Source organism: Ursus maritimus, unplaced genomic scaffold (assembly GCF_017311325.1).
Source record: "Ursus maritimus isolate PB19 unplaced genomic scaffold, ASM1731132v1 scaffold_20, whole genome shotgun sequence".
In the NCBI taxonomy this organism is placed as follows: Eukaryota; Metazoa; Chordata; class Mammalia; order Carnivora; family Ursidae; genus Ursus; species Ursus maritimus.
The window spans coordinates 44,138,997-44,151,248 of NW_024424453.1; the positions used below are offsets into that span (position 1 = coordinate 44,138,997).

Below are 12,252 nucleotides of genomic sequence, written 5' to 3' on the forward strand. Positions count from 1 at the left end.
ATTATTTGCATATAAAACCCAGTGAACCATGCAATATGTGCCCTCCTTAATAGCCATCGCTGGCCTATCCCAATCCCCCACCCCCCTCCCCTCTGAAGCCCTCAGTTTGTTTGCCAGAGTCCATAGTCTCTCATGGTTCTTCTCTCCCTCTGATTTCCCCCCCTTCATTTTTCCCTTCCTTCTCCTAATGTCCTCCATGCTATTCCTTATGTTCCACATGTGAGTGAAACCATATGATAATTGTCTTTCTCTGCTTGACTTATTTCACTTAGCATAATCCCCTCCAGTTCTGTCTCTGTCAATGCAAATGGTGGGTATTCATCTTTTCTGATGGCTGAGTAATATTCCATTGTGTCTATGGACCACATCTTCTTTATCCATTCGTCTGTTGAAGGGTGTCTGCGTTCCTTCCACAGTCTGGCTATTGTGGACAATGCTGCTATGAACATTGGGGTGCATATGGCCCTTCTCTTCACTACATATGTACCTTTGGGGTAAATATCTAGTAGTGCAATGAGATTTAACAAAATGCAAATGGATTGTCACACAGTGGTCCAGTGGCAAAGGTCGCAGAGAAGCTGCCTACAAATGCAACCCTCTGGGCCAATCCATTGTTTGTAGAACTCGGTTACAATTTTTAAGTGTGTGTGTGTGTGTGTGTGTGTGTGTTTCTATAAAGTCACCAGGCTTGTAACTCAATAAAAATAGCAAACCTTTAAATTAACACACCAAGTTTCAGGCATTTCAGGAAAGCATTGATTATATCTGCCAATGGATTGAGTGCATTTGGCGAATGACCTAATTAGCATGGAGTTGGTTCTTTCTCACTGCTCTGCTTCCCGCTAATTGCAGAACTGCTGTGGCCTTCTCCCCCTAACAAGGAAGGAAAACAAGGACAGGGGTGTGTGGAGAAAACAGTGACATTCAGGTTTAATTCATTTGAACCTACTGCCAAGCTTAATTATGTAATCGAGGGAGGGAGACTGGTGTGCGTTCAGCCACTCGGGCTGGGGTTTGCAACGGCTTCCATTCACCAGTGTCTCAGTGAGGATTTTGGCAGTTGCCATAAAGCATTCTTAGCCAGAGCTGAGCTCATGTCCCCGCCCTGCCCCTCTCCAGATGTAGGGGCAGAGGTTCCTGTTCCCAGACTTGATTCTTTGTCATTAAGGAAAGCAAATTGAAACCAAATTGAGGTCACTTTATTTGGTGGTAAATGCATCATTATTCTTTAGGAGCCGTTTGCGTTCCGTTTTGTTCTCCTGGTGGCGTGTAGCGTGTACCATCACAGAAGACTCAGGAAGGCAACGTGCATTTCTACAATCACAGTGTTTTCTGGGGTTGCTTGAGACGTTTTTACCTCTGCACTCGCATTTTAATTAGTGAAAGTGAGTATGTGTGGAAAACACATAGCTCGGTAAAATATTTCATATCTGGTGGCTTATTCTTTATTTATAACTTTGTGTCAGAGGATCTGAGCACCCCTGGGGCTGTGGAGTCTTCTGTAGAAGAGATATTTTGTACAGACGCACCCCTCTCCTTGCTGCCCTGATGGCTCTAGAAATACACTCTTCTCAAAGTTTAACCATCCCCTCCCTGATTCAGAGAAAGCTCAGGTGTCTCATTCCCTCACAGAGATTTCTTCTGTTTGGACTGAAGCCTGGCCCTGGAGATCAGCACTGTGATTTTGTCATATCCTGTGTAATGTGTGGGGGTGGAAGGAAAGGGAGGGAGCCAGAGAGGAAGCCATGTTGGAACAGAGGCAGTCCTGAATCTGGGGCCACCTGGCTGGGGGGCAGCATGGCGGAGCCAGACTGGGACCCCTTGGCATTTATATTGTTCTTTATAGTCAAAATGTATTAACAAGTGTTTTAATCAGTCAATTTCCACTCTAGTCTGTGAAGTATTAGCACCTTTTAAACATCCTTTTAATTAATTTTGACAAATATTTATTAAGCACGGGCTATGTGTTAAGTACAGTCCCAGTAACCAGGTATCTACGAATAAATAACACTCATTAACCAAGAGTGATTTTTTTCCCCTGCCTTCAAGTTGTGATGAGAGAAGGGAAGGATCCCTCCTTTAGGAAGGGCAGCACTGGATATGTGCTCCAGATTCTCTGACTCCTTCACTTTTCAGGAATATTATTCTATAAGTTGTCCCCTTGCCCTCCTGAAGTTTTGACCTCTTGCTTTCTGCTTGATCATTCCTACCACTATTTGAAATTGCTAAGAATAATCCCATAGTGGGTGCAACAACTAAGCATTTGTTGAATAACTTGGATGAATCCACTGTAGTTCCCCGGCTTCCCACTGAAATCAGCTGAGGAACACACATGTACACATACACACACACAAACACACACTTGTATGTATGTGTATGTAAACACCTGGGCCACATTACCAAAGATATTGATTTACTTTCCTGGGGGTGAGAAATGGACACTGGTATTTCTTTTGTAAGCTCCCAGGGTGATTCTAGTGTACAACTAAGGTTAAAAACCATGGTATCTCCTATCTTAAAATGAACCAAAACAACTCCTTTGACCTCATATCACCCCTCTAGCTGACCTGTCTCTTAATTCTCCTTCCCAGCAAGATAACAGGAAGAAGGCCTGCGAGGACTCTCTCGACCTTCTTTTCTTTCTCTCTCTCTTCAGCTAGTCAAGCAGGCTTCAATAGCCACCACTTGCCTGAAGCAAATCATGATGATGACACCCACATTCCTAAGCACATCGGACATTTGCAAGCTCTCATCTTGCTCGCACTGTCCATGGCCTGTGACAGTTGATTTCTCTCTCCTTCCTGGAACACCTTCTTCCTTTGGATTTGAGACATCCTCTTCCCTTTTCGGTCCCTTCTTCCTCTCTGATTCTCCTGCAGCCTCCTTTGCAATCTCCTGTTATTACCTGACACCTAAATGCTGAAGTCGTTCAAGCTCCAAACCTGGGCCCTTGGTTTCTACTTACACTAGGCATTTTTGTCTATTTCCGTCTCTGTAAATCACTTCTTTATGCTGTTGACCTCCTAATTTATATTTCCAATCCTATCCTCTTCTCTGAGCACCAGCCGAATACATCCAACTGCGCCTTGACATTTTTACTTAGATGTCTCACAGGCATTTCTGACTCAACCGATATTTTAATTTTCCCTCTCCCCTGTTGGATCCTCCTCCGGGCTCCCCACTTCAGTAAATCACATCTCCACCCACCGGTGGCTTCTGCTGAAAAATCGGTAGTAATCCTTATCTTCTGTATCTCCCTTACTCCAGTCAATCTATCATCAAGTCTTGCTAATTCTGCCTCCAAAATATAATTCAAATCATCCACTTCATCCCCTCCATTTTATCGCCAGCCACCATTTGTCCGGACTGCTGTAACAGCCCTACATCTTCTCCTGATTCCACTCTTGTTGCCCACCTTCTCCACAACCATTCAATCTTCAGCGGAAGCCAGTTGGAGGGATATTTTAAGCAATGCAAATCATTTCATGCCACTGCTTCCTTAACTTTCCATAATGAACACTCCATTGTTAGAGTCTATATTATACGCTTTTGTTTTCTTTCAAGGACCTAATTATAGATTCATTTGTATGGCTATTTGTTTCACGTCTGTCTCTCAACTCTAAAAATGCATAAGGGTGGGAAGTGGGACTATTCTTTTCTTTTTTGAGATTTTATTTATTTGAGAGAGAGGGAAAGATAGCATGAGAGAGAACACAAGCAGGGAGGAGAGGAAGAAGCAGTTTCCCTGGGAGCAGGGAGGCCGATGTGGGGCTCAATCCCAGGACCCTGAGATCATGACCTGAGCCGAAGGCAGACACTTAACCGAACGAGGCGTCCCGGGACTATTCTTTTTAACTCCTATCTACCATGTGCCTGGCAAAGAGCCTGAAATAGAATTTCATTACTGAATGAAAGAATGAGCATGTGAATGGATGAGGATGATTGACGAAAGCATGGGGAGGGGGCATCTTGTCAAACCGCACTTAGCCAGGTATGCTGAGAATTCAACCACCCCATTCATAAATGTCCTAAGTGAACTGCACTGCATCCATTTGTGGAACTGTTTTCTTCTATGTCCTGACTTCAAAATCAAGGAATTTTCGAGAACTGTATCCTCTCCCTGGTGGGCTTCAGGACCTACTCAAAAGAGTCCGGAAAGTGGGGTTATAGAGTAGTTCGTTGTGTGGTGCATTTGGAAAGGGCTTACGAGGACTTTGCTTCAAATCCTGGACCCGCCAATTAAGCAGCTTGAGGTTCAGGGGTTAGTTGTGCCACCTTGCTTGAGCCTCTGTTTCTTCACATATCCTTGAATGGGCACGAGGCCAGTAAGACCTGACGTCATCATTTCCCCAGGGATCAACATGTCAGCTGCCCAGCACAGTCCATGTACAAAGGAGATAATGCCTACATTTTAGTTTTACCGACTCTTCCCCCTGACTCTACTTCTTGACTTATTTTGTTCTTTTTCCCCTTTCTCTTTCGGCTTTTATTTCCCCTATCGGACTCATCGTAGTGGGTGGTAATACTCCTATTCCTCACATGGTTTGAATTTTGTGGGAAGAGAAGAATTAGCGGGACTTACAGAGGAGCTTTCCCTTGGAGGAGAAATGCAAAACTCACAGCTTCTCTGCCCAGCGTTTCAAGAGCATTTTATGGTACACTGCTGTGTAACAAGTTCATTTTAGGATAACATGCTGGGAGGGAGAAAAAGAAGAAGGGATTCGAAGGGAGAAAATTAAAAAGTTAATTAAAAGAAACAACTCGGTAATTGAATTCCCTCGCGCTCTTCCTTGGTTATGGGGGGTGGGTCACAGGGCATGGTTAGTAGGTTTGCTTTGGTAGCTCACCTCCAAACTTCTGAGGAACAAGTATGAGAGTGCAGAGTAGATCCTGCCTGACAGATGAGGAGAGGATATATATGATGGGCTTTTTAGACATGCTACACAAAGCTGCCCTCGTACTCATTCTTGAGCTTTTTTTTATTTTGAAATATTTTTGGCAGCTGACATTACAGTGAGGCTAAGCCCCGGACTAAGATCAGCTAGTTTATGGGCATGCAGAATCTCCTTTCCATCAATTCTGTTTCATTGATTCTAGCTATTTCTCTAGGCTTACTCTGTATACATGCTCACACAGGCACACGGGCAGAGAACAGTATAGGGAACTCCTGTGCCTTTTTCAGATTATACTCAAGTAACAAATAAATGATATGGGTCTATTTTTTTTTTAAAGAAGCTATGAATCTTTATCCATGGAATTATTCCATCACATATCACTTGAGAGTTAAAATAATTTATTTAAGACGTGACCATTGAGTGAGACAAGGTCCTGTGGTGCATTAGCATGGGCTTAGGTATCAACGAGAACTAGGTTTAGACCACAACTCTCATTCACAACATTTATTCATTCACACAGTCAACATACATTTATATAACAGATGTGTCCTGTGTTCCAGGCCCTACTGAGGTTGTTGGTGATAACTTTAAGTTGTATTAGGGCTTTTATTAACATCAACTTTTTTGGGCTTTTGAAAATTAAGTTTAGACATAGACTTTTCTATATTTTTCTGCATTTTGTGCTACTCATTCTGCAGCAAATTCACTAAAGAAAGAGGAACCTAGTTAAATAATATATTACCTTCCTCATCACATGAGCCCAAATCAGATCATTGACTACATACCCAGTCCCCAAAGCAATCTCCAGAAAATAAGAGAATTACAATTCCATGTTTAATGATATTGTGGTATCTTTCCTGACATGGAAAGGCCAATCGGTTGAGAGCCTTCATGGTTATTCCAAGAGTTATGAATGCAAGTGTGGCCGCAAACACACTTTGAGAGGTGCGGTACTAACAAGGGCTTTTGTGTTTTCACAGGTTACGGTTTTGTAGATTTTGACAGCCCTGCAGCTGCGCAAAAAGCAGTAGCATCTCTCAAGGCAAATGGCGTGCAGGCACAGATGGCCAAGGTAAGACTGGGGTTTAGATTTTTTTCTTTTGTGATCATATATTTCTCCATTATCGTGAACTGAGTCCGAATTGGAGTTTGCAACGATTTGGGATTCATTTACTTGTTAGGGAAGACACAAAACCTTAAAATAGCTTTGGCTTGGAAGAACCTGGCTGGTTTACTTCATTGTTTCTTTGTGTGTATATATTAATAAGCTCTTTTGTTATGGTGACCTCATTAGCGCTTTAACGGCACTTGTGAAGTGCTCTGTTTTGCCTGAAAAAAGTGTGTGTGTGTGTGTGTGTGTGTGTCTAGGACTTTCACCAGGAAACTGTTTGGGAAGAGTATGATTCTCAGCAAGTTGTCACTGGTAAATTGTGCTAAAAAACTGTTCACTCTCATGTTGGGGAGAGCTGATGGCTGGATAATGAGGTTGTCTGATTTATGCAGGGGAAATGAGTTTACCCAAAGCATACGTTGTCTGTATTGCTAGAATTTCACTTTGGCCTTTATATATAGATTTACTAGGTGATAATCTCCTAAATATTAATAACTTTCAATACTCATTTGTTGTTATGTAGAACAAGTAGTCTGGAACTTTCTATCTGAAATCATAATGCATTTTTATATTCAAGAAAATAAGAGCATTTTAAATAGTTTTGAATTCTGATTGCAGTGGTAGTTACAAGAATCTACACATGTGATAAAATGGTTCTAGAACTATACATGCATGTCAATATCAACTTCCTTGTTTTGATATTTTACTATAGTTATGTAAGATGTAAATTTTGAGGAAACTGGGTGAAGGGTGCATGGGATCTCTCTATACTATCTTTGCAACTTGATGTAAATTCTATGATTATTTTGAAATAAAAAGTTTAAGAAAATCGTTTATAGCATATAAATGCTTGATACATATCTGCTTTAAGTTAATGATCATTTTGCAAATATATTTTTAAATAATTTTCTGATTACTATTACTGAATTTATTTGTCTCTGGAGTCTCAAAAGTTAGGTAGAAGAGCCAACAGGTCTTGAAATTCAGACCTAATGCATTTGGGCCATCTTCACGTATCCCCTTACCCTTAACTATTCCCCTAAGAACTGAGTGATATAATTACCAAGTCATCAAATTTTCAGTCATTTGGATTTTGTCGTGGTTGCAAACATTCCCTGATGATATTTTCCATTTTCCACCTGAGATAACCACAGGTAGGATATTTGGTTTTCTTCATCTTCCAATGTCTTTTAGCAAGCTGATACCACTCATATCTGTTAATCTTTTGTTGTGGGTCACTGCCCACAAAGATTACTTTGGTGAACTCATTGTCCTTTATGATACATTAGTTGTTTGTCAAGGCTATATAAATTAGAATTTGAATTCTTTCAGCTGTGTAATGTATTCCTCATCAAGACTGTGCCTGGAAGCTTCACATTTGGTCATGAAGTAAGAGGGATGAAGTTAATATTTGTAATTAATAAGGGAATTACGTACATGTCTTGGTTTAAAGGTCACTTGGCAAGAATCAAGTCAGCTGGCAACGTAAGAAAGCACTTATACCCAGGAAACAAGTGGTAAAATACAGTTGCTTAGTACACGCAAAACATAAAACTTGAAGTTAGACTGAAAGGCAACTGACAAGAAAATCATTATAAAAATGCTTATGAGAAAGAAGTTATTATTGGAATATCTTTGCTTTATTTTACTGATGGACTAACAAGTTTTGGAAATTGCTAGGTTGTGGCAGTTTAGAAATAATGAATATAGGGGCGCCTGGGTGGCGCAGTCCTTAAGGGTCTGCCTTCAGCTCAGGGCGTGATCCCGGCGTTCCGAGATCGAGCCCCACATCAGGCTCCTCCACTAGGAGCCAGCTTCTTCCTCTCCCACTCTCCCTGCTTGTGTTCCCTCTCTCGCTGGCTGTCTCTCTCTAATAAATAAATAATAAATAAATAAATAAATAAATAAATAAATAAATAAATCTTTAAAAAAATGAAATAATGAATATATGGTGTGCAATCTCCACCGTTTCAAATGTTCGGAGAAAAAAAAATTCCGCGTAGTTCTACTTGTTGGGTAAAAATCACTATCATATTGCACAACAGGCAAAGAAAGTTAGCACTGATTTTATAACTACTGAGGAGCCATTATGACTGTTTTTTCTCTGTTTCTGAGCATTCTGGTGCACAAGGAATCTCTGTCCATCTTACTCTCGCGCGCGCGCGCACACACACACACACACACACACACACACGGGTACACCAATCACTGACCTCTCACCTAAACAGGAGGTTATCAAAGGGAATGCGTTTTAAACAGCTTCTCAAAACTGTTATTCATTATAGCCAGAATTTTGATCCTTATCCCATGCCCAACGCACACGGCACAATGTACAACGTAAGGAGATTCCAAGTGAAATGTTTATTTTTTTAAAAAGATTTTATTTATTTATTTATTTATTTATTTATTTATTTATTTGACAGAGAAAGAGAGAGACAGCGAGAGAGGAAACACAACCAGGGGCAGAAGGAGAGGGAATAGCAGACTCCCCGCTGAGCAGGGAGTCCGATGAGGGACCCGATCCCAGGACCCCGAGATCATGACCTGGGCTGAAGGCAGACGCTTAATGACTGAGCCACCCAGGCGCCCCCAATTGAAATGTTTAAAGGCACGTATTTTATTTCTAGAGTTGCTGAAGGATTTCTACCTTATCAATTACGCTGTCTGTGGAGTGAATTCTTGTTCCTCTTTTTTTTTCTCACAGACTTTGAATCTAAAGCCCAGAGCTTTAGATGCACATCTTCGTACTAGAAAACTTTCAGTAGTAAATGGCTCTGTAATTTAACTACCCAGAAGCAAATAAATAGCCTCCCTTTGACAATGAAATGGAGCAAGCTTGACCACCTGTATTAGCAGATTTCTCACTGAGCTATTGGATTTCATGGCTTTTTTTCCCCTTTGTCCTGGTGAGAACTATAATTTATTATCATATAAACCTGCAGTCTGCAGGGCGTGTGAAACTTGCACTATATTTTTTTGCCGTTTAAGTATCTACGGAATCGCCTCCTGCATCCTTGTTCTTATCAATATCTAGGACGCAGGTTATGGTGCTACATTTTAAAGACTCCAGGATTTTAAAGTAAAAATGCGACAAATGGTCTAGGTTCCCAATAGCAACCCAGAATGAACATGAAGGTCTCCAAGGGAATCGCTCTAGCTAACTTATTCCAATGTGTGCATATGAAAAATGCAACTGATTTGTCAACTAAGAGAAATCAAACAATAAATCATCCAGTAAGTGGTAATTGATTAATAATGTATAACCATTAACACAGACTAACATTTTCTGTATACTTGCTGTTCCGTCAAAAAGAGTTTTTAGGGATCAAAGGAAATGTTTCTTTGAGGAGAGCAGATTTAGAATGTTTTCGTAATGCATAGTGGTTAAGAGCATAGGTTTGGAGAGAGAGAAAATTGGCCTTGAATTTTGGCTCTGATACCACCTGGATGTGTGGCCTTGGCTAAGTTATTTAAATGTCTCTTAAAGTCTCTAATAATAATACCCAGGTTATGGGACTAAGGACATCTGTCAGAATTAATTTAAAAAAATGCCCAAAGAATTTGGCATGGTGCTTAGATTATACTAAGAATCCAATAAATGTTAATTATTCAATGAATGTTGTTATTCATTAAACTCAAATTTGTTCCTGAACTTTCTATAAATTCTAACATTTGCTTTAAGTGGTATGTCATTACAAAACAGTCTCTTGAGAAATATAATAAATAATATCAAGAAGCATTTTTATTATCTGCCAAGTGTCAAGCACTGTGCTAGGTGTGGGAGAATCAAGTTGAATAAAACTTCTCTCTTATTCTGAATCTTTACATTTAGCCTATCTCCTGGGATTGCTACTGGATTGCTCTGGATTAAGAATATTGGCTGTTATAGTTTTTGCCAACCTCAAAGTATTTAGAAGAAAATCATTGGCTAAGGAATGTGTCTCTGTAAGCATACAAAGAAAAGAGCCGAGGAGAAACCATCTAAGAATAGCTTTACCTTGTAAGTGTTTATTTTCTTATTAATAAGAAGGCCGTAGATAGGCAGTGAAGGGCAAATGCTTTGGCGTGCCCTCAAGGATCAAGTCTTCTCTGCCATTCTTTATGGGCGGCTTTCATCTGTACATTTATCTTGTTTCTAAAGACTAGATATGATATCCACATCTTAGCCAGGAAAAACAAAAGGACAAAGGGGTCTGAAAGCTGAAGCTGAAGCTGATGGATCATTCTGGCTGATTCTGTCCTTTTAAAAGCTTTCCCAGAATTCTAACGTCGGAACTTGTGTTTACATCATCATGACCCCAGCTGAGTCATATGGTTTCCCCCTTAGCGGCAAAAGAGTCTGGGATTATGGATAATTTAGCTTCCTCACCTCTAGTAGAGAAAAGTAAGAATAGTTCATCTTTTTGGCTGTCCGACATCCATTACACCATTCCTCCCATTTATACATTTTGGGTGGCATGCGTTCATTCCTTCCGCAAAGGAGCCTACCTCAAAGCCTCATCCTATAATCACATCTGGCGATGCCATCATCCCCAACGGGCTCAGACACGCTGCTTCTCATGGCTTAGCACTCATAAGCTTAAAAGATGAGCTATCTGTCCCAATTCCCACAGTATAGAACAGTAGGGAAAAAATAGGATACATGAAAATAAAGGAAGACCATCGTTCAGGAACAGGGAGAATGAGAAACAAGCAGAAATCACCAGTACCAAATCCTGGGGGCAGGAATAGAATTCTAGTTTGTCAGTGCAGTAAGTTCATTGGTTAGCCAGTCATATAATCTCTGTCTGCCTTCCAGAGCGGCATTTCTTGCCCGTTATTCCCCATGGCCTCACTGAGACCTCACTGAAAGGTTGCACAGCTTTAGAAACTGAGTTTTCCTGAATGTAAATTTGTAGGCTCTGGAATGGCTCAACATATTGGATGTTAGCAATTATTATCAGCCAAGCCTTGAGTTATCTCAGGTTTAGCAGGCCTCTTTCTTATTTTCTGTCTGTCAATTCCAAACACATGTAAACAGAGCATATCTCTTTCTAGATGAAAAGTCCACAGAGAAGGAGTCACCCCATCCTCGGGGCCCTTCCCAAACGCTTTTTCAGGAACAGCAATGTTATTCCAATCACCACCAAAGGTGATTCACCTCGCTGTGGGATATGTAGAATAAATCGAAGTTAAGCAATTGCAAAAGAGACCAAGTGTCCAAGAGAACGTCAGGCACATCAGGGATAGTATAAAAATCCCATGTCAACTATGGCAGAGAACAAGACTGGGACCAGAGGAAAGGAATTCTCTTCCATAAATCAATGACCTGAATCGTAGTTCTCATTAAGGAAAAAAAATTAAAAATGAGTGATTTTTTTTTTCACTTGAGATCAGAAGAGATAAAAAATGAAAAATCAATGCATACAGAAAAATAAATTCTGTAAATTCAAGTATGTATATGCATAAACTTAAATAAAAAATACATTACCTCAGTGATTAGTATATAACCCTAATGGTTATATTCTAGAAGAAGAATTTTAGTTAATGAAGGAAGGCCTACATTATAGAATATTCTAGAAAATTTTTTTAAAGTTTAACCACTAGCCTCATGATGTGGCTTGTTATCAACCGAAGAGACTCTTCTGATTGCACAGGCACATGGTGGACTTCATCAGCCAGACTCCTGTCATCTAAGGCCCTATTAATAGTCTCTGCTTTTACCACCCCTAGGTATATGAGAGTAAGCAGGTTATTTGACATCCATGGGTCACTACAGTGGGGTCGGGCCTCCTGGTAATTCCACCAAACAAGGAAGCTTCTCAAAGGCTCTTATACAGGAAGGAGAGAAGCATTGTTCAAAGGCAAGTTCAGTTGTCTATAGAGTTGATACTGCTTCCTGAGACTGGGTGGGAAACTCAATCAATACTAAATAATGATGGGCATGTTCTGGGGATGCTAATATCCTAAAATACTGTCCAAGTGTTTATGTTTTGTTTTTTTTTTTTCAACAAAAATCAAAGGATCAGAGAAGCCTATATACTATCATTTGTCCATATTCCAAATGTTCTCAGAGGGATAAGGGCTATAGACTAATATTTAGGTAGAAATCACTTTCATTCTCTTAGTTTTTCAACACATTTATATTGAGCACCTACTATGTACCAAGATTGCTCTACATGCTAAAGACATAGCATTGAGCCAGTTTTATGAGGATTACGTTATTCTGGTGGAAGGCAGAAAATAAAGAGTTACCATATATTAATA

At 40.3% G+C, this 12,252-nt stretch overlaps 1 protein-coding gene across 6 annotated transcripts in view; it reads left to right on the forward strand.

The window, feature by feature from the left end:
* Positions 1–12,252, forward strand: part of RBMS3 (RNA binding motif single stranded interacting protein 3) — a 672,596-nt gene that overhangs the window by 270,239 nt on the left and 390,105 nt on the right. For all 6 annotated transcript variants that reach the window (XM_008709549.2, XM_040636892.1, XM_008709575.1 and 3 more), the window contains exon 4: positions 5,876–5,967. In XM_008709549.2, the coding sequence (XP_008707771.1) occupies positions 5,876–5,967 (92 nt within the window). The remainder of the gene's footprint in view (positions 1–5,875; positions 5,968–12,252) is intronic.